The sequence below is a fragment of the Malus sylvestris genome, chromosome 3 (genome assembly GCF_916048215.2).
Source record: "Malus sylvestris chromosome 3, drMalSylv7.2, whole genome shotgun sequence".
Lineage (NCBI taxonomy): Eukaryota > Viridiplantae > Streptophyta > Magnoliopsida > Rosales > Rosaceae > Malus > Malus sylvestris.
Window position 1 is genome coordinate 36,564,238 of NC_062262.1, and position 19,118 is coordinate 36,583,355.

General features: G+C 40.1%; 1 protein-coding gene across 3 annotated transcripts; it reads right to left on the bottom strand.

Moving 5' to 3' along the window:
- Nucleotides 1–8,093: 8,093 nt before the first annotated feature.
- LOC126616582 (BRCT domain-containing protein At4g02110-like) lies at nucleotides 8,094–13,527 on the bottom strand. Of its 3 annotated transcripts, XM_050284655.1 has the most exons (11): nucleotides 13,186–13,527; nucleotides 12,969–13,058; nucleotides 12,718–12,822; nucleotides 12,369–12,470; nucleotides 12,175–12,259; nucleotides 12,012–12,081; nucleotides 11,818–11,862; nucleotides 11,569–11,731; nucleotides 9,389–11,457; nucleotides 9,064–9,280; nucleotides 8,094–8,859 (listed from the first exon to the last, which is right to left on the bottom strand). In XM_050284655.1, the coding sequence occupies exons 1-11, from the start codon at nucleotides 13,267–13,269 to the stop codon at nucleotides 8,275–8,277; spliced, it is 3,615 nt and encodes a 1,204-aa protein (XP_050140612.1). In that variant the 5' UTR covers nucleotides 13,270–13,527; the 3' UTR covers nucleotides 8,094–8,274. The 3 variants fall into 3 exon arrangements, with proteins under 3 accessions (XP_050140612.1, XP_050140611.1, XP_050140613.1); XM_050284654.1 differs by having other exon boundaries at nucleotides 9,389–11,731; XM_050284656.1 differs by lacking the exon at nucleotides 13,186–13,527 and having other exon boundaries at nucleotides 9,389–11,731; nucleotides 12,973–13,058.
- Nucleotides 13,528–19,118: the final 5,591 nt, after the last annotated feature.

Sequence of the window (19,118 nt, forward strand, 5' to 3'; positions counted from 1 at the left end):
GAATATCACACCCCTATTTAAAAGGTTTGGATTTGGAGACACATATTTTGGACACTCATTTTGTAAGGTCTTCGTAATGTAATTCAACGTTCCGAAACATTTATACTTTAGAACATATATTTGCAAAAAAAAAAAAAGACAAATAAAAAACAATTAAACGGACGAATAAGGTTCTACAAAGAAACACTAATTTTAATCTAACTGTCATATGACTTCGAATTTGGGTAATTTTTGATAGAGATGATGTTTGAGGAAAAACATAAAAGATAGATGGTTGACTTACTAAAATACATTACAGAGTGAGCCCACAAAAAGGTGTATCTAAATGTGTGTCAAAAGCATGTGTCTCCGGATCTTAATTCATATTTAAAAATAAAATAAACAAAAGTTGGTAAGATTCAATTTCTGTAAGAAAGAAGAAGAACAACTTATATGGAATGAGTTCACTATTACGTGATATTTCGATCCAATAACACATTGTCATGTGAAGGAAAACTTACACATAAACATTTATTACTGGACAAGAAGATGTCATGTGACCGTGAACTCGTTTCATGTAAGTCATTCTAAAAAAAGAAGAGACAGAGGGCTTTTAAGTTGAGGATTATTTAAGATGGGAGAAAGGGGGGGGGGGGGGGGGGCTGTTGGAATTTAATGAGATGAACAACCACCATCCAGAAATACATTTCAGATGAGATGGTCATTTGCTTTTGTAGTTAAATTGTAATTGAGTTTATGCTTTTAGGTCCTAAAAAAGCGAGGGGTTATCTGTTCCATGGGAAAAGTCTGTCTACTGGCTACTGCTCCATCCAAAACTTACCAAAATGCTAAAACGAAGTTCAATTAATTGCATTTGCATTATTTCCTTTTCTTTCTTGTCAGTTTTCACTTTGCCGGAAAAGAGGATAGGATACGACTGTTTGCCAGGACAGGACTAGTACCCCGGCCCCATGCAAATGCCAATGCCAAATGCCAGAAAAAGATTCTATTGGTCCCAGCCTACACACACCCCGCTTCTGGTTTCTGGACGTTCTGGTGGTGTTGGATCATGAAATTATCTACCAAGCATGAGTTGTTAGTTTTTCTATACTTACTACATTGGATTCCCCTTTTTGTTAGTATACTTAAGTAAGCTAGATGCTATAATATGAGTTGTTAAGGTTTCCATTATAACGATTGACTAACTAAAAGTGAATAAGTAAGGTTAAGACTTCAACTAGACAAACCACTAGCTCACTGCTAACCATACATACTAATATTATTCTTAACTTAACTACATGTGCAATCTAATAGGTGCGAAATTTTACTACAAAATACCTCGATTCACTTAGAAGTGAAACCATTTAATATAAGTTGTAATTTATTTTGTAAGTTGAATGATATGAGACTTTTTACATTATTCAGCAACTTATGGAATCGGTTAAAGTTAAACAAAACCAGAAAAAAAAATCATTTGATTAACACCAAACATATCATTGTCACTTAGTACTATGATGTGGTGTTATTCATGCATCCCTTAATGCAAATATACCATTCTTAAAGAAACGCCAAACAATAAACAGACCATTTACACAAGTCACGGTTTCCTTTTTCTTTTGTTGCAAGTGATGATATGAGCAGTGAGCTCCTTTTATCCCTATCACTCCGCTTTAGCTTCCATCCTTTCAATCCACTCTTCAATTATGTTTGCTTTGCTTAATTTGCTCCACCCTTTAAGAAACATCAAGCAAAAAGATGATTTGGGAATTTCCAATTATCACTAATCTGATAATCTTCATGCATGTATTATGATTAATCAAATTTACCAACCGGATCCAAATCTCTCTTTCTATATTATATAATTGCGACATGTTCTTGGGTGTTGAAAAGTCGTAGGTTAGAGACCACTTGCTAATAATCAACAATCCGCAAGGCTGTAATTGCGCTCTTAAGACTTAATTACTATGTCTCTCTTAATTTTTATTTATTTATTTTTGTTATGCTCCTTCTTGTGCTTTGATAAGGGTGGATGTATGATGACATAAGTAGGAGTATGCTAGGTTTAGTGTTCAAAACCATCTAATAACAAACAAAAAAAACAAAAATAGCAAAGTAAAAGTGCTATGTAGAGTAAAAATAATACTTGAAGATCGGTGTTTTATACGACAGTAATGACTGTTAATCTATCAATGAAAATCACTATTGTTTTTGTCCAAAAAGTATAACAAATTGAGTAAAAGTAGGTCTTTCTTTGACCATATACCTTTGCAGTGTCTCCTTTTAGGCTTTTAGCCTTTTAGCTAGCTGTGGAAGTCTTGTTCTTTGTTGTTGAAAGTTGATTGGCTTTTATTCGCTCTCCATGCATATCACGGCTCAAGGCTCAAATACTAGTACATATGTACCATATGAATGATGATAATGATATAGAATTAGGGTATTTTTATTAGCACTCCACATATTATTGAATATACCCTACATAAAAATTTATTATTAAATGACATATACTTTTATATGAAATGACTATCTAGCCCACGAAAACCAAATTAGTTGGAGTAAAACAATCAAATTAGTTGGGCCAATAAATTTCAAGAAACAAGCTACCAAGATCTCGTCGAATTTGAGTGGTTTAGCAAGCGGAGCATTTTTCAGCAAACATGAAGTTTAACATTGCGAATCCCACCATTGGGTGCCAGAATAAGCTTGAGATCGACAACGACACCAAACTACGTGCATTATGGGACAAGAGGATCTCTCAAGAAGTCAATGGTGATGCATTGGACGATGACGTTAGGAGGTATGTCAAAACCTACCACAAATCATTCACAAACAAAAAAATAAAATTTAAAAAGTAAACTTTCACGATAATTCGAATCAAAACCAATGCAGGACTGCCTTTCAGTTAAAGCCGCTGAAATGTTGGGGCATCTGATATTACGTCTATGGAGGATTGTCTGGGTTCGGAGGGTTGTATCATGGAGAATATACAAATGTTGGGGAAAAATTTCGAATGTTTTTTGTCAATGACAGAACAAAGCTTGTTGTTGCTCATAAACTAGCTCAGTATGCAGTTCGTGATGATGATTTTAAATTTGGGATTGAAGAAGAGCCTAGTTAGCTCTCTCCTCTTGTACTGTATGTTGATTCCTCATGTTAATGAAAGGCTTATTTTCATAAAAAATGAAATAAAAAATCTATAATCATAACTAAATGTGCAGAAAATTGATGGAAGACTAAACCCTCGAGTGGACAAAACTAAATGTGCAGCAAATTGAATAGAGAATATAAAAAGAAATCTTAAATTTCACAAAGAGTGTGAATGTAAGGGTAGTATTTGAAAGTACGTGAGGTGTATTAAGATAAATTTTAATCTAAAAAGTAAACGTGAGGTTTATTAAGTATGTGGGGTATAATCAACAAAATGTGGAGTGTGTATAAAACAACCCTAGAATTATCTCTAATTGTATTTGTTATTCTTAATTAATTTGTTCCTCCTGAGTCCTGTCCGGAATAATCTACGCATCCGAATTAATTTCCCATTGGTGGGGTGGGGTGGGTAGTAGTACTGGAAACTGCAAGGAGTTTAAATTGTATTAAACGCAGGCTAGCTAACCAGCTTGGTCGCATATATATATTTGGTTTGGAACAACAGCCTTCCCTCTCGCATTCACGTTTCTAAGAGCAGGGTAGGATGGTTGTACAAAGTGATATATTTTTAAAATATATAATACTTTTAATTCTTGTGACGAAAGAAAGAGTGGTTTTGCACTTTGCACTTGCACTTGCACTTGCACTACAGATATAATTGCTTCTCCGTTCTCCCTCACAAGTCATGAGGGAGGAGGCACCATAAACTATTTATATATTATTATCTTATTATTAAAGCATCTAGTCTAATCTCGTCTCATCTCATCCCTTCATAGGTTCCTACCTTTTTTCATTTCATAATATATATATACTGTTTTTAATATATCCTTTCAAGTTTGGTCCATCCACCATTAATCACTAGTGGTAACCATTATATATTAATATTGTACTTCTTTGTACATTATAAATCTTAGTTGTTATTATATATGATATATAGAAGACAAGACAAGGAGGGAAGGACAAACATATACATATGTAATATGTCATGTGCGATCTCCAGGCATGATTCACCACAGTCTCTCTCTCTTTCTGAGAGGATAAGAAAAAGGTGATCGAGGACTGAGGAGGGTGCAGGAGGTTCGATCGGATGAGCACTGAGAGAGCAGAGCTTGGAAATAGAAATGGAAAAAAGAAAGAAAAAGAAATTGGATATATCTGGGTGGAAACTAGAACCAAGCACATACTAGAACTAGAAGAGAATAGCTCAAGACTTCAGGAATTCATGTGGTGTTAAATTCTAATACGAGAAGTATTCGCTTGAATATCATGCACTTTAAAAAAAATTCTCATTAGTTGTATAATTAGAAGAAGTAATTAAATAAACACGTGATGTTTGAATGTTGGAAACATACGTAAGTTTACATTGAAAAGGGATAAAGTCGTGGCCAGATATGATGATGTCGTCACTGCAACCAGCTGCCACCCCATCCCATGTGAATCTCAGTGCGAATACATATATCATATATATCATATTTTCACGTGCTGCCTGAGCCTTCCCTCCCTCATTACTCGTTGCATCTCATCTCTCTCTCAATTCTCATGTCTGATCAGCCCAATTGATCCAATCCAAACAAAGACAATACAATATGAATCATGAATATGAATATGAATATGATTATGATGATGAGGGTTAGTTAATTTATTTAATTGGGGTTTAGGGTTTGGTGTGTTTTTGGGAGCTTGTACACTAGTGTAGGCTCTGTAGGTCTTCCCCTTGTCAAAACACGAAAACACTAATAAACTAATAATATGCAACTTCAAGCACAACATTCCTTTCACATTGTAAACGATCGAGATCTATGTATACATATAGAGAAGGATAATGTTATTCATACATTCATTTTTATTTTTTATATTTTTTGTTAATTTTGGGTCATTGATATTCTTTAATTCATTCGGATAGCTAGAAATTGAGAGGGTGTGTGAAAAGTAAATATATAGAATGTTTGGATAGCACTACCCATAGAAAAATGTTAAGGAGATTCTCTCAAAGTTAAACTCTTCATTCAACCTTATAAAACGAGAAATTCTAAGCAGACTCTCTCAAAAGTAGAACTCTGCATGAACTATTTGTCATCTCATATTTTTGACACAATGTTTTATAGCATTGACACGGGAATTGACGTTAAATTGTAAGGTGACATAGAGTCCATAAAGAATCCGACTTCGAGAGAGTCTCCTCAATATTTATTTTATAAAACTTTATGCAAAAAACATGAAGTGACAGGACTTCATGAAAAATATTACTTTTGAGACTCTTAATATTTCTCATATATTTATAATCTTAATAAATAAAAAACAATTCCTTGATTCAGCACTATTTAGTTTTGGACTGGGTTCGTTTCAAATGCTCGCTCCGTTTAAAATAAAAGGACAGCCATGAAATGAAATGAAATGAAACAATATATCCGATGATATATTTGCCTGCCCACCACACCCCTGTTTCAGTTTCAGTTTCTAACTTTGTAATTGAAATGGACCAACAACAAAACCCAACGGCCCATCATCAATACAACAAAACCCAACGGCCCATCATCAATACTCCTCAATATAAAGTGTATATAAGTGACAGGGCTTATGGTTAATTCTCACTCTATATTAAACAACAACAATCCAACCTTATCCAATGAAATTTCACTTTATATTAAAAAATAACAACCAAGCTTTATCGAACTAGTGGAGTCAGCATATGAATCCAAGGATGTCATTGCTCAATTCTGCGTCAAGTTTTCTGTTAGCTTTAAGTACTTCATATATTTTCTTATAGTCTGTTTCAAAGTCTTCTTAGGTATTCTCTACCCCTTTTGCCCTGAGTCTCCGGTTCATAGTGCATCTTCTAACCAGAGCATTTGTAGGTCTTGGTTTATGTGCCCAGACCATCTTAACCGATTTTCTCTATCTTATCTTCAATTGCGGTCACTCTTACTTTACCTCGAATGTCCTTGTTCTTAATTATATCATTTTTCATTTGGCCACACATTTAACGAAACATTCTCATCTATGCTACGTTCATATTTCTCATGTGTTGCTTTTTGACCGCCCAACATTTCGTGCCATAAAGCATCGTTAGCTTTATTGTCGGCCCATAAAATTTCCTTTGACCTTTAGTAGCACACGACAATTGCACAGCACACTCGATGCACTCTTCTACTTCATCCATCTAGCTTGTATTCTATGGTTGAGATCTCCACCTAATTCTCCGTTATTTTGCAAGATAGATCCAAGGTAATGAAAACATTCACTCTTTGTTACTTCCTGACCTCCAATCTCCACCCCTATCTCATTTGGACCCTCATTTCCACTAAATTTGCAATCCATGTACTCTGTCTTTGACCTACTTAGACAAAGACCTTTAGCTTCCAACACTTCCCACCAAAGGTTAAGTAAATGTACACCAAGGGATGTCATCTTAACTGTGTCTCGTTAACTTGTTCATTACCAAGGAAAAAAGGTAAAGACTTAAAGTGAGCCCTTGTATAACCCTATGGTTATAGGAAAGCTTTCAGTTTGTCCTGCATGAGTTCTTATTGCAGTTCTTTCTCTATCATACATATCCCTTATTGCTTAGATATATGCTACTCGTACTCAATTCTTCTCTACAATCCTCCGAAGAATTCATCTTTGGACTCTATCATACTCTTTTTCCAAATATATAAAGACCATGTGCAAATCCTTTTTCATATCTCATCTTCGTAAGAGATAGATTGCCTCCATTATTGAGCGCCCTGACATGAAACCGAATTGATTCTTTAAGACCCATGTCTCATGCCTCAATTTGTATACTCAATTACCCTCTCTTAGAGCTTCATCGTATCGCTCGTTAACTTAACACCCTTATAGTTCATGCAATTTTGTATGTTGCCCTTATTCTTGTTGATAAGTGCTAAATGCTTTATCGCGACTCATTGGGCATTTTCTTCATTTGTGAATCGTGTTATACCTGTCTCTTCTAAGACTTTCCACACTTCAATCGGTATATCATAGGGACTTACTGAATTTATTTGCTTCATCTTTTTCAAAGCTACAACCACTTCCTTTTTCCTGATTTGGTGGTAAACGAGTAATTTCTACTCTTTTGATTACTCACCACCCAAAAAAGTACTCATGTCGTGTCCTTCATTGAAAAGATATGAAAATAAGCTCTCTATCTGTTTATAACTGCATTCTTCGTAGTTAGGAACATTTTTTCATCCTCATCCTTGATATACCTTACTTGGTTCAAGTCTCTTGTCTTTCTTTCCCTTGCTCTAGCTAGTGTATTGATATCCAATTCTCATTCTTTGGTATCTAACAGCTTATACATGTTGTCAAAAGCGGCTAGCTTTGCTTCTCTCATAGCGTTTTTTGCTTCCTTCTTTGCTAACTTGTACCTCTTACAGTTTTCATTGGTTCTATCCTTATATAAGGCTTTACAACTTTCCTTCTTAGCCTTAATCTTTTCTTGTACCTCCTCCTTCCACCACCAAGATTTCTTTTGATAAGGGGCAAAACCCTTAGACTCTCCTAATACGTCATTTTGCAACTTTTCGGATACCAGCTACGTAATTCCTCATTTGGCTAGCGTTCCCCTCTACATTCCGAACGTATTAGGCGAGTACTTTCTCTTTTAAAGTGACTTTTTTCTCCTTTTAGATTTCACCATCAAGCTCTTGGACACTTCAAGGCCTTGTTCTTCCCTTTCTCTCATTTGATCTGTACATCCATCACCAAGACTATATTATAGAATTATTCAAAATTTGCCCACTAATTATGACCCGATTCTACTAATTAACGGATCATATATGACCCGATTCTACCAATGACCTCGATTGGCCTCATTGTTGTGAGTTGTCCAGATCAAATCCAACGGATTAAAAACGTCGGTATCATTGGCCCAAATTTTATGGTCACACGAGAATTTGCGCGAACAGCAATTAGCCATAATGCATGCAATGTATCTACGCTAGCTACGCCCAACCATGAATCATTCATTTGACCAAAAAAGAAATCATGAATCATTCATTAGAATAAGTTTCTACTACTAACTCCATAATTTCATCTACAAAAATCAATTATACAAATACAAAAATAAAATAAAACATAAGTCAAAATAAAAATAGTTCCCTCCAAGATTGGTCAAACAAACAAACGAGCGAAAAAAAATAAAATAAATCATTTGCTGCTCCTACCCTTTTTCCTTTTCTTGGACGACTTGGTGCTGTTTTTGCTCCAGCTACAGTCTGGACAAAACCAGTCATCCTCCGGAACACTTTCAAGTGGTGGATTGCAGCACTCGATATGAGTACCAATTCCACACCCAACGCTCCCACTTTCGTTGCCGCATATCAGCATCACCTCCCCTCTCTCCCCAGACCCACACACCACGCAAGGTATGTCACTACCACCACCACAACTAGCATCCTCACCATCCTCACCATCCTCACCTGTAAACGCTTCCTCCACCACCTCTTCCGCTCTGCTCTGCACCCTCTCAAAAGACTTTTCCGCCCACGCATTGGTGTTGTATAGCACGTGTCTGTCGAGCGGGTACCCAGGTTTGCACACGTACTCAACCAAGTAATCGGCCACTACGCAGGGTATCTCATGGTTCAACAACTCTTGTACCCACATATCGGCACGCGGCATGCCTGGGCTGACAATGGCATAGTCAACCCCCGACTTAAGGAAGCGGGTATAAGGAGGAGAAGTCGCCAATATTGTTCCATCACCAGCCTTCACGACACGCTTCAGAGTATCCTGTTTGAAGACAACGAGTGCACATTCTGGTTAACTCTCCAGTTAGCTTTCAATCGATTCCGAGGAATAATACCCCCCACCAGTATGAAAAAGGAATTTGACTATTTGGGAAAGATATCTAATGTTCTTTAGTAAAAGATAAGGCACAATTTGCATCAGAACAATGTAAAAACAGTGAAATTAAACTTGGAAAATATAACATACCAAAGGTGGTGCAATACATTCGCCATATATGATAACGCGCATTCCATGGAAAGCACCATGGCCTGTTCTCTTTCTCAAGAGCCGCCACTTCCTTGGGGCCTCCAAATTGATTGTACCATCTTCACTAAGACCATTCTTGTACCATTCATAAGGTTCTTCTTCCAAAAACCTTCCTTCCTTATCACTAGCTTCCAGATAATCACTCTTAAGAATCCACCTGCACTCAACGTAGAATACATTAAAGCATCCATTTGCACTGGAAATTTCAATTAGCTAATCCCAAACATCCTAGGAGAAAGGCACACTAAGGGGATAACAAACATACCTTCCAGACGCTGCAGCTGCGAAAAATTTCTCTGTCCTGCCAACTCGATCTGGAGAGATGAAGTGTGTTGCCTGGTAAGACCAGTGATGAGAATCCCGGCAACATCTTCCTTTCAAACGCTTGATAACTTTTTGAAACTCCTTTCTTTGAAATCGGTGCCCACTCAGAATAAACCTAACAGGTTCAATTTTAACTTTGCTTGAAGCCTTCCCTTCGGGTATTGAAGGATTGTCACTTCTCTCCGCAGATGTTTGAATTATCTTCAACGGAGTTATACCAGATTTAGCTATTGATTTTTCTGCCTGCTGTTTGGCCTTGCTTACAGTTTGATCTCCACCAACAATTGGCTTGTTCTCCTTCATTTTGGCAGAGTTCTCTAACTTATTTTGGGGCGCACTGCGGCACTTAGCTTTGCCCACTAGACCTGCAAGTCTTTTTTCTTTTTTCTTCTCTGTCACCCTAGTGTTATCATTCCGAGTATTTTCCTCAGATACTACTTTTTTAGGTTTCATAACATCCGCGACAGGGTGAACAGTTTTCAGCTTGGTTTTACCCAAAGCATGCTTTTTCCCTTGGTTCTTCTTTCCCTTGACAGCGTCTCCGTCTGCGGCTGGCTCAACCAGCAGAGAAATGTTGTCAGAAACTGACTTTTCTCGTTCGTTTCCTTCTATACCCAATGAGGCCATTGCATCACGGGGAGTACAGGCATCAGAATGATCCTGTAGGTGCTGCTCCTGTTCTGACTTCTTATTACATTTACTTGTTGCTTGGACCACTATATCCTTGGCTTCGTGAACTACATTCTCTAATTTATGTTCACTTTCTTCCTCTGGAGCTTCAGTTTCATCATCCATAGATTCAATGTTTTTCTCATCAACATCTGCAGACATGTCAACATCTTTTCCCTCCAGCTCGTTTGGGGCCTCAACATTAACATCTGGACAAAGCACATCAAGCTTTGTGGGATCAGGAGATTTCTGAGAATCCCCTGCATTATAAAGAACTGCCGTATCATTTAAGGAGGCATCTTTATATAAGTGCACAGACCCCTTTTGGTTAGCAGAAACTAACCTAGGCCTAGAACCCAGAGTCCTCTTGGACTTCACCTTCTGCTCAAGATGTTTTGTTACTAAGTCATTATTTCCCTCTTTAAGCATGTTCAGATCAGCAGGGTCGTTGGAACTGTTATTCACTGACTTTTTGTTACTTGCAGATGAACCCTCAACATCTTGTGGCTGATTTTGCAGTTCCACTGCTTTGCTGACTGCAGCTGTAGACTTTTCCTCAGCACAATCTACAATACCAGGCTTGTTGGATAAGCTAGGCTTTCTTAATCTTCGAATAGTGGTTAGAGGTGATTTCATGTTTGCATTTTCATCTTTCCCCATGTTTGAGATCACAGTGGCAGAGAAAGGGAGATCACATGCCAATGGCTTCTGAAATAAATTAGATAATTTGGCTGGTGAAACACCAGCCATTGAGTTTCCTGCAGCATTCAAATTGCTAGTCTTATCCGGAGAGTGGTCATCATTTGTGACAATATAATGGCTAGTAGTCCTGCATGAACCATCAATCAAAGATGTAGGCTTTCCTTTCGGAGATTTATTACTTGGTGAAGGACTATGCATACTGCCTGATTTTGCACCTGGACTCATCTTCTGTGATTTGGAGCTAGCATAAGAGAGATCCATCACCCTTTTCCGAGGCAATATACCACTTGACTCTTCTCCATTCTGTAAATGAATTCCTTTTAAAGGGACTTCAACACAATTGGGGTCAAATTTGTCATTTGCTTGATCTTTCAAAGTGGCACTTGATTTGCAAATAGGTACTTTAGAAGACACACTACAACCGCTTGATTTATCGCCCGTGTATGTTGGAACTGTTGGCATGCATAAGGTTTGCCTTGAGTAGCTTAATTTCCCAGCAGAGTGCGAAGCTCTTCCAGCAGAACCACAATTAGAGATGAAATCATCTCTCACCTTAGGGTCAGGGGTTCGGTGATGTTGATCATTTAGGTCACAGCCACTAGAATCCCTCAACTCACGTGCATCCTGACAGCCTAATCCCTTGGAAACATAAGAATTAGAAAAGCTTGAGGTTTGATCCAATTTATTCTCATTCCGAGGAATTGATAAGTTGCCAATGGCATTATCAAAAATCAAGGGAACCTTTCGCACCTCTCCTTCTGATTTAGGCAATCTAGACGTTGCTGGTGAGCCAGCTTTTATATTGTGAGGACTCTTATACATGCTTCTCACCCCAGATTGCTTCCCAAATGTGTTTTCAGCCTCATCTTCTGAATCTCTAGCCTCAGCCTCCATCATCTCCAGTTCATAGCCACTGTTGAGAATGTGAGAGATCAGCACACAAATTTGCAGGTCTACCGAGAAAAAAATTGTTCAAAAATTCACACACAACCAACTCACCTAATGTTGTAATTATCTTCTGGAAGAAGTTGCCAATCCCTTAAGCTGAAGCATGTAAAAAGGAGTTTAGATGGAAACAAATAAACAATTCATAGTGGTGGAAAATCTCTTTTCTTTGGTTGAAACAATCTGAATAGATGCCAAATGATATCAGAATTTTTAAAACAGAAGAGAGTGAACAAACATGAACTTACCAATCTTCCAACCAACGATGGTTGACAAGCTTCATCTTTGGGATTTTCTTGGCAAGTTCGTACTTCTCCCCTAACGATATAAAAACCATATGTATCATAACTTTTGTTATAAAAGTACAGAGTTAAAGAAGAATGCATAACAGAGAATAGATCAAATGCGTACCCTCAAATTTGTAGCATACGAGATGAGTGACTTTGTTTGCCACCAAGGGCTTAGAAAACTGAGCACCCATTAACCCAACCATTGTCTGATAAAGAAAAAAGAAACAAATCATGAAACAGGCACTCAATGAAACAAATCTCCAGTCTCCAGTAGGGCCTATATCAGAAGCATTGCAAAAAAGTAGAAATGCGTACCATAATGTCATCTCTATCTTGTCGTTGATATCCAGTCAAGCATACAATTAGTCTCTTGGCATCCGGAATACCATTCAAATCTCTAAGAGGTCTGTATATAATCTGTGCAAAAGGCTACTATTAATACGGAACAGTATTTGCAGGCTCATAGGTGGTTTAAACTATGGCAGCTAGAGTTTGCATTTTCAATAAACATGGTTTGTTTATCATGTATTAATTAAATGAATATATGGCAAACTTCACTGGGAATGAGGACATGTTTAAGAAGCCAGATCCCAAAACAAAAGAAAGGATCAAAACTGGAAAATGATAAGACAAGTAAGATTGAGAAGGGGGAAAAAAAACTCACCGAAGTGGGATCAATGGGGAGTCCGACATCAAAACTATGATGAACCCATAAAGCGGTGACAAGAGTCTTGGCGTCATTTCGAGCAGCAACACATACGGGATCATCCTACAAAATGTACAAAAATGCAGATTATACACCATTTTCTATTTCAATAATTCTACGATAATCACAGAAAACAAGACATAGCATGAACTTATTAAAGCGTCAAAATTGAAGCTTGGAAAAGCAATTAGAAGAAAAAAGCGACTTACATACACAATTTTATCCACAATGACGTGGGTGCAATTGGGGGAATAGTGGGCAGCATCCTCTCCGCCGCAATCTACAAGCTTAGATCGAACCTGCGCGATTCATCAATTAACACAAAACTAAGCAAGGCCACCACATCATAGTATCATACACATGGAAATTTCAGATATTTGTAATTCCCAAGACTGTAAGAGACAAGGGGAAGGGAGGAAGGAGGACCTGGTGCTCGTCAAGGGGGTCGAATCCCAAAAGAAGGAAACGGACGCCTACAAACGTCTTGGCCGGTGAACTTCCCTCCGTCATTGAAATTTGAATCCTTCCAACTCTCTCTCTCTCTGGGCCTCTCTCAGCAGTTAAATACCTAAACCCAACCCAAGATTCTCCAGAAATAAAAGCTAAAGAGAAAAAGGAAGAAGGTGCGATTCAAGAGGTGAGGGTGTAAAACTAACAGATAGTGCTCCGCCTCCGCGGCTTCTGCAATCTCATCTCATCCGGTTGCTGAATGCCTAAAACTTGTGGAGGAAGACTGAGAGGCCGACTCAGTGTTTGGGGAAAAATAATGACAATTATTAATATTTTTTTTTTTATAATTGGTAAAAGGGAGGGAATTTTGTTTCATTTTTTGATTTTGGGTGCAGTGGCGGGAATCCGGATCCTCTCTGTGAGGATTCCAGAGATCTATAAATCGTGTTTGTTCATCGTACATTGTGCGGTCAAAAATGATTTTAAATATTTTTATTTAAAATTAGATACAAACAGTATTGATAAAAACTGATCATCCGATGTACGATTAACAGATATAATTCAAGGATCTCCAAGTCCGCACAAGAAGGATCCGGAGAGAATTCCATTGGCAGTGGCGGGAGGTCTAAATGGTGCGAGTTCGCCATGTGGAACAGTGGCACAACAGATCTTAAACGCGCGTAACCCATAAAAGTGTCTCCAACAGACTAGTTAGAAGAAATTTTTGTACTAGTTTAATGTAAAATGTAGTGAAAAACAAAAGCAGCAAATCTGCTCGCTGTTCGGCTCGGTAAATAAGCGAAATAAACAATTACTTGCTAGATTTAGAAAAAAGAAATGAGAAATGACTCGCTTGTTATAATTTAAATATTGTATTTGTAAAGTAGGCTTCTCCTTCAATGTTTACGTCTAGTCCATATGAGCTCACTACAATTAGCTTGTAATACTTTTATACACACTATCCTTTAGCTAAATTAACAAAGTTATACAGTGTTGCTGGAGGAACTAGGATTATCTCCCTTTTATTTTTTTCTCTTTTTCCCTTCCTTTCTATTTGAATAGTCACAATTAAACCACGTCAACATCTTATATTAATTTTTTATAAAAAAAAAAAGATAAAATAGAGAATATAAGAGAAAATGATGAAAGGAGATAAAAAAATGAACGAAGAGAATCCTAATCCTTGCTAGAGATGATCTAAACCTCCCAGAGGCTAGAGTCGTCAGGGCTCGTTTGTTTGGCATCACTAAGTCTCCTTGGATTGGACTGGATTAATCTCTAGTGTAATCCCATGTTTGTTTTACACGGGAACTAAGTTTAATGGGACTAGGGTGGACTCGCTTCGACTAACACCCGGATTGGGTGGTCTTAGCGAGGGCCCCTGAAAACATCAGGATTGCTAAGACTTCGCTCATCTGTTTCCACGGCTGCCCACAAGATGAAGAAGGTAGGGGTTCAAATCGCCAGGCTTCAGCTCCAAGAAGAGTGGGTCAGCCGGGTCTGGGTCCTGGTGTCACGGGATGACTCTTTAAGCCTTCCGCCCGTGCGGCACTTAGACTTGAATACCTCGATGAACAAGCTAAGTAAGCCTTCGAAGCCTCGCTTCCCCGGATCGAATCACAAAGAAAGCTAAGATAGCTTGGAGAATGCTAAGATCACTTAGAAGATGGGAGAAAGGAAGCTTTGTATTGAAAGTTAAGAGAACTTTACAATTGCTTACAATTCTTGGATGGTTTGGTCAAATGGCCTTACCTCCTATTTATAGGCCTAAGTCACCTCCTCAATTGAGGGTTCTAGAATCCCCTACTTACATCCAAAAATATCTAGCATAGTTCTAGATACAACTTGCCTAATCTAGATTATTCTAGGTGAGGCTTAAATATGTACACTTGTGTGGAATGTTCCGGAATGCCCTAGATTATCTTGAATGCTCCGCCACGTTCTTGATTTCTCCGGGACGTTCCAGAAGCTTCCATGAAGACATGGCTTCATGGGCTTAGATATATGATGTCTTGGGCATTTTCTTTGTTTTTAACATGCGGCCCGTGACATCCTCCCCCACTTAAGCCGTCGACGTCCTCGTCGACTCTTGCCTCTCAAATGTCTGAATCAAGTCCTTATATTGCCATAAGGACGTCTCCTTCTCCCATGTTGCTTCGGAGTATGGTAGCCCCTTCCATTTGACAAAGTACTCCACATGCTTTGGTTGTCTTGGTCGCACCACGACACGCTTGGCTTCAATGCTCTCCACTTCTTTGTCAAATGCCTCCGTCATCAAAGGGGGTGCTCGATGAGACTCACCTCGACTTGGTTCTTCATCGTCCGCATGATAAGGCTTCAAGTTGCTCACATGGAACACCGGGTGAAACTTGAGGCGGGGTGGGAGTTCCACAACATACGCGGCTTTGCCAACCTTCTTGATGATAGGGAATGGTCCCTCATATTTCCGCAACAAGCTCTTATGCAAGCCACGAGTACTCTTGTGCTGAGACGCATTGAGCTTCACAAAGACTTGGTCGCCAGTTTGGAACTCCACATTCCTTCGCTTGCGATCTGCCCATTTCTTCATCTTCTTTGAAGCCTTCTCCAAATGAGCTCGAGCAAGTTCGTGAGCTAATTGCCACTCCTTAGCAGTTTTGAAAGCGGCTGGACTATTCCCCGTGTAGCCAGTCACGACCGTGTTCGGGGTCAAGGGTTGTTGCCCTATAGCCAACTCGAACGGACTTTTCCCCGTCGACTCCGAACGTTGCAAGTTATAAGAGAATTGGGCAACATCAAGTAACTTAGCCCAATCTCGTTGATTGGCACTAACATAGTGCCGCAAATAAGTCTCCAACAATGCATTAACCCGCTCCGTTTGTCCATCAGTTTGGGGATGAAAAGCTGTGGAGAAGTCTAACTTTGAGCCAAGTAGCTTGAATAGCTCCTTCCAAAATCTTCCCGTGAAGCGAGCATCTCGATCACTGACTATGCTCCTCGGAACACCCCAATACTTCACCACGTGCTTTAGAAACAAGCGTGCAGCTACTTCGGCTGTGCACTCCACAGGTGCGGGTATGAAAGTGGCATACTTGGTGAATCTATCGACCACGACGAAGATAGATCCACATCCATCAGACTTGGGCAAATGTGTGATGAAATCCATGGTTAAACATTCCCATGGTCTTGATGGGGTGGGAAGTGGTTCCAACAGTCCTCCCGGTTGCTTTTGTTCCACTTTGTCTTGTTGGCACACAAGACAAGTCTTCACGTATGAATCTACATCATCCCGCATTTGTGGCCAATAATAAGCATCGCTCACCAAAGCCAACGTGCGGTGAGTGCCAGGATGTCCTGCCCACATTGAGTCATGACACTCCTTAAGGATTTCTTTCCTTAAGCTTCCCCACTTTGGGACGTAGATCCGCTTGCCCTTGGTGTATAACAAGCCGTCCTCAAGCCAAAACCTTCTTGTCTTCCCATCATTGACAAACTCCACAATGTTCTTGGCTTGGACGTCATGTGATAAACCTTCTCGGACACGGCCCAAGAGATGGCTTTGCGGCTTGAGTACCGTAGCCATTAACTCTACTCGTCTACTTAGAGCATCGGCCACCACGTTCTCCTTTCCTTGCTTGTACTCTAGCTTGTAATCAAACTCCGCTAAGAACTCTTGCCACCTTGCTTGCTTAGGTGTGAGCTTTTGTTGGGTTTGAAAGTAGCTAGTGGCAACGTTGTCCGTCTTGATGACGAATGGGGTACCAAGTAAGTAATGCCTCCAAACTCTAAGGCAATGGACGATGGCGGTCATCTCCTTTTCATGGGTCGTGTACCTCTTCTCGGCATTGTTTAGCTTGCGACTTTCATAGGCTATCGGATGTCCCTCTTGCATCAACACTCCTCCTATGGCAAAGTCGGAAGCATCAGTGTGCAACTCGAATGGCTTACTAAGGTCGGGCAACCTTAGTACAGGCTCCTCCATTAGGGCCTTCTTCAACCTCTCAAAGGCCTCTTGACACCGGTCTGTCCATTCCCATGCCTTGTTTTTCTTAAGAAGGTCTGTTAAGGGTGCTGCTATGGCTGAATACCCTTTTATGAATCTCCGATAGTAGTTGGCTAGCCCCAGAAAGGATCGTAGTGTTGGTACCTTGGTCGGCGGTTCCCACTCTTGAATGGCCTTGATCTTGCCCTTTTCCATCATAAGTTTCCCCTCATTTATCTTGTGGCCAAGAAATTCTACTTCTTTTGTGGCAAAGGAGCATTTCTCCTTCTTGACATAGAGTTCATGCTCCCGAAGGGTCTTGAACACTATGCGCAAGTGCTTGACGTGCTCCTCCAATGTCTTGCTATAGACAACGATATCATCAATGTAAACCACGACAAACTTGTCAAGATAAGGATGGAATACCTTATTCATCAATGTGCAGAATGTTGCGGGGGCATTGGTTAGACCAAATGGCATGACTTTATACTCGAACGCTCCATATCTGGTCACCATCGCCGTCTTCGATTCGTCTCCAGGGGCTATCCTCACTTGGTAGTATCCCGATCGAAGATCTAATTTTGTGAAGTACCTTGCTTCACCAAGTTGATCGAATAAGTCGGCGATCAACGGAAGTGGGTACTTGTTCTTGATGGTAATCTTGTTCAATGCTCTATAGTCGATGCACAACCTTAGGCTACCTTCTTTCTTGCGTTGGAACAAGACGGGTGCACCATATGGGGATTTGGAAGGTTGGATGTAGCCAGCATCAAGTAGCTCGTTGAGTTGCTTCCTCAATTCCTCCAACTCGGGTGGCGACATCCTATAAGGTGATTTGGAGGGAGGCTTAGCACCAGGCTCCAACTCAATTGCATGGTCGACCTCTCTCCTTGGTGGCAACTTCTTTGGCAGTTCCTTAGGCATCACGTCCGCAAACTCCACAAGGACGTCTTCCACTTGTTTCGGCAAAGGCCCGTGCTTCTCCTCCCCTTCATTCAACATTAGGGTTGCAAGAAATGTGGCCTCGCCTTTCTTCCAAGACTTGGCAAATTGAATTGCCGACAAGTGTTGGGTACACTTCTTGGCTTGCCTTTCCAATGGCACCAGGCAAGGTTGTCTTCCGTCGGCTAGGATACAGAAAATATTGTAGAAGGGAATGGGAAAGGCTCGTACCTTGTCCATGAACTCTAACCCAATGACTACGCCATAGTCGTCCATCTTGACTACGGTGAAGTCGATATTTCCCTTCCATGCGCCAATGCCTACTTGTACATTGCGCGCAACTCCAACAATAGGGGTGGCAGCGGAATTTACCGTCTTCACGCTACCAGGCTCCTTTGTGACTCGGAGGCCAAGCCTTGTGGCTTCCTCCGACGTCATGAAGTTGTGTGTTGCTCCCGTGTCCACCAACACACGCGTCGTCTTGTCACCAGTCTTGACGTCGACGAACAATGATCCTCCCCCAACTTGAGCCTTAGGTTGTGGGAGGGTTGTCTGGATGGCATTCAGTAGACGGATGCATCCCATCGTTGCATCGTTACTCTCCTCGGCCTTGTCCTCCTTGAAAGCCATGGCCTTAAGGGCCTTCTTTTGTGGGCAATCTCGCATCATGTGAGGGCCGTCGCATAGGTAACAAGTGGGTTGCCAAGACTTACCTTTGCCTTTGTCATGCTTATCGGCTTTCTTCTCCTTCGGTTTGCTTGTCTCGGCCTTGTCCTTCGGCTTGTGTTCTCCCCCACTTCTTTCATGGTTACCCCTCTTCCCCGTGGACTTGGAATCCCCTTGGTGGCTTGATTTAAACTCAATCAAGGATTCAGCGGCGGCAATGGCATCAGACAATGTTTGCACGTGCCTCCTTTGTAGTTCGAGTTTTGCCCAATTTTGCAGTCCACTCATGAAGTACATGAGCTTGTCTTCCTCTAACATGTTGGGCACCTCGAATAACAAG

Bases quoted from the DNA above. Each gene is read 5' to 3' on its own strand.
- LOC126616582 (XM_050284654.1), bottom strand. From the start codon at position 13,269: ATGACGGAGGGAAGTTCACCGGCCAAGACGTTTGTAGGCGTCCGTTTC. The intron at 12,471-12,717 runs GTGAGTTTTTTT...CCTTTTGCACAG, and splicing joins TCCCCATTGATCCCACTTCG to ATTATATACAGACCTCTTAG. The intron at 11,732-11,817 runs GTGAGTTGGTTG...CATTCTCAACAG, and splicing joins GAAGATAATTACAACATTAG to TGGCTATGAACTGGAGATGA.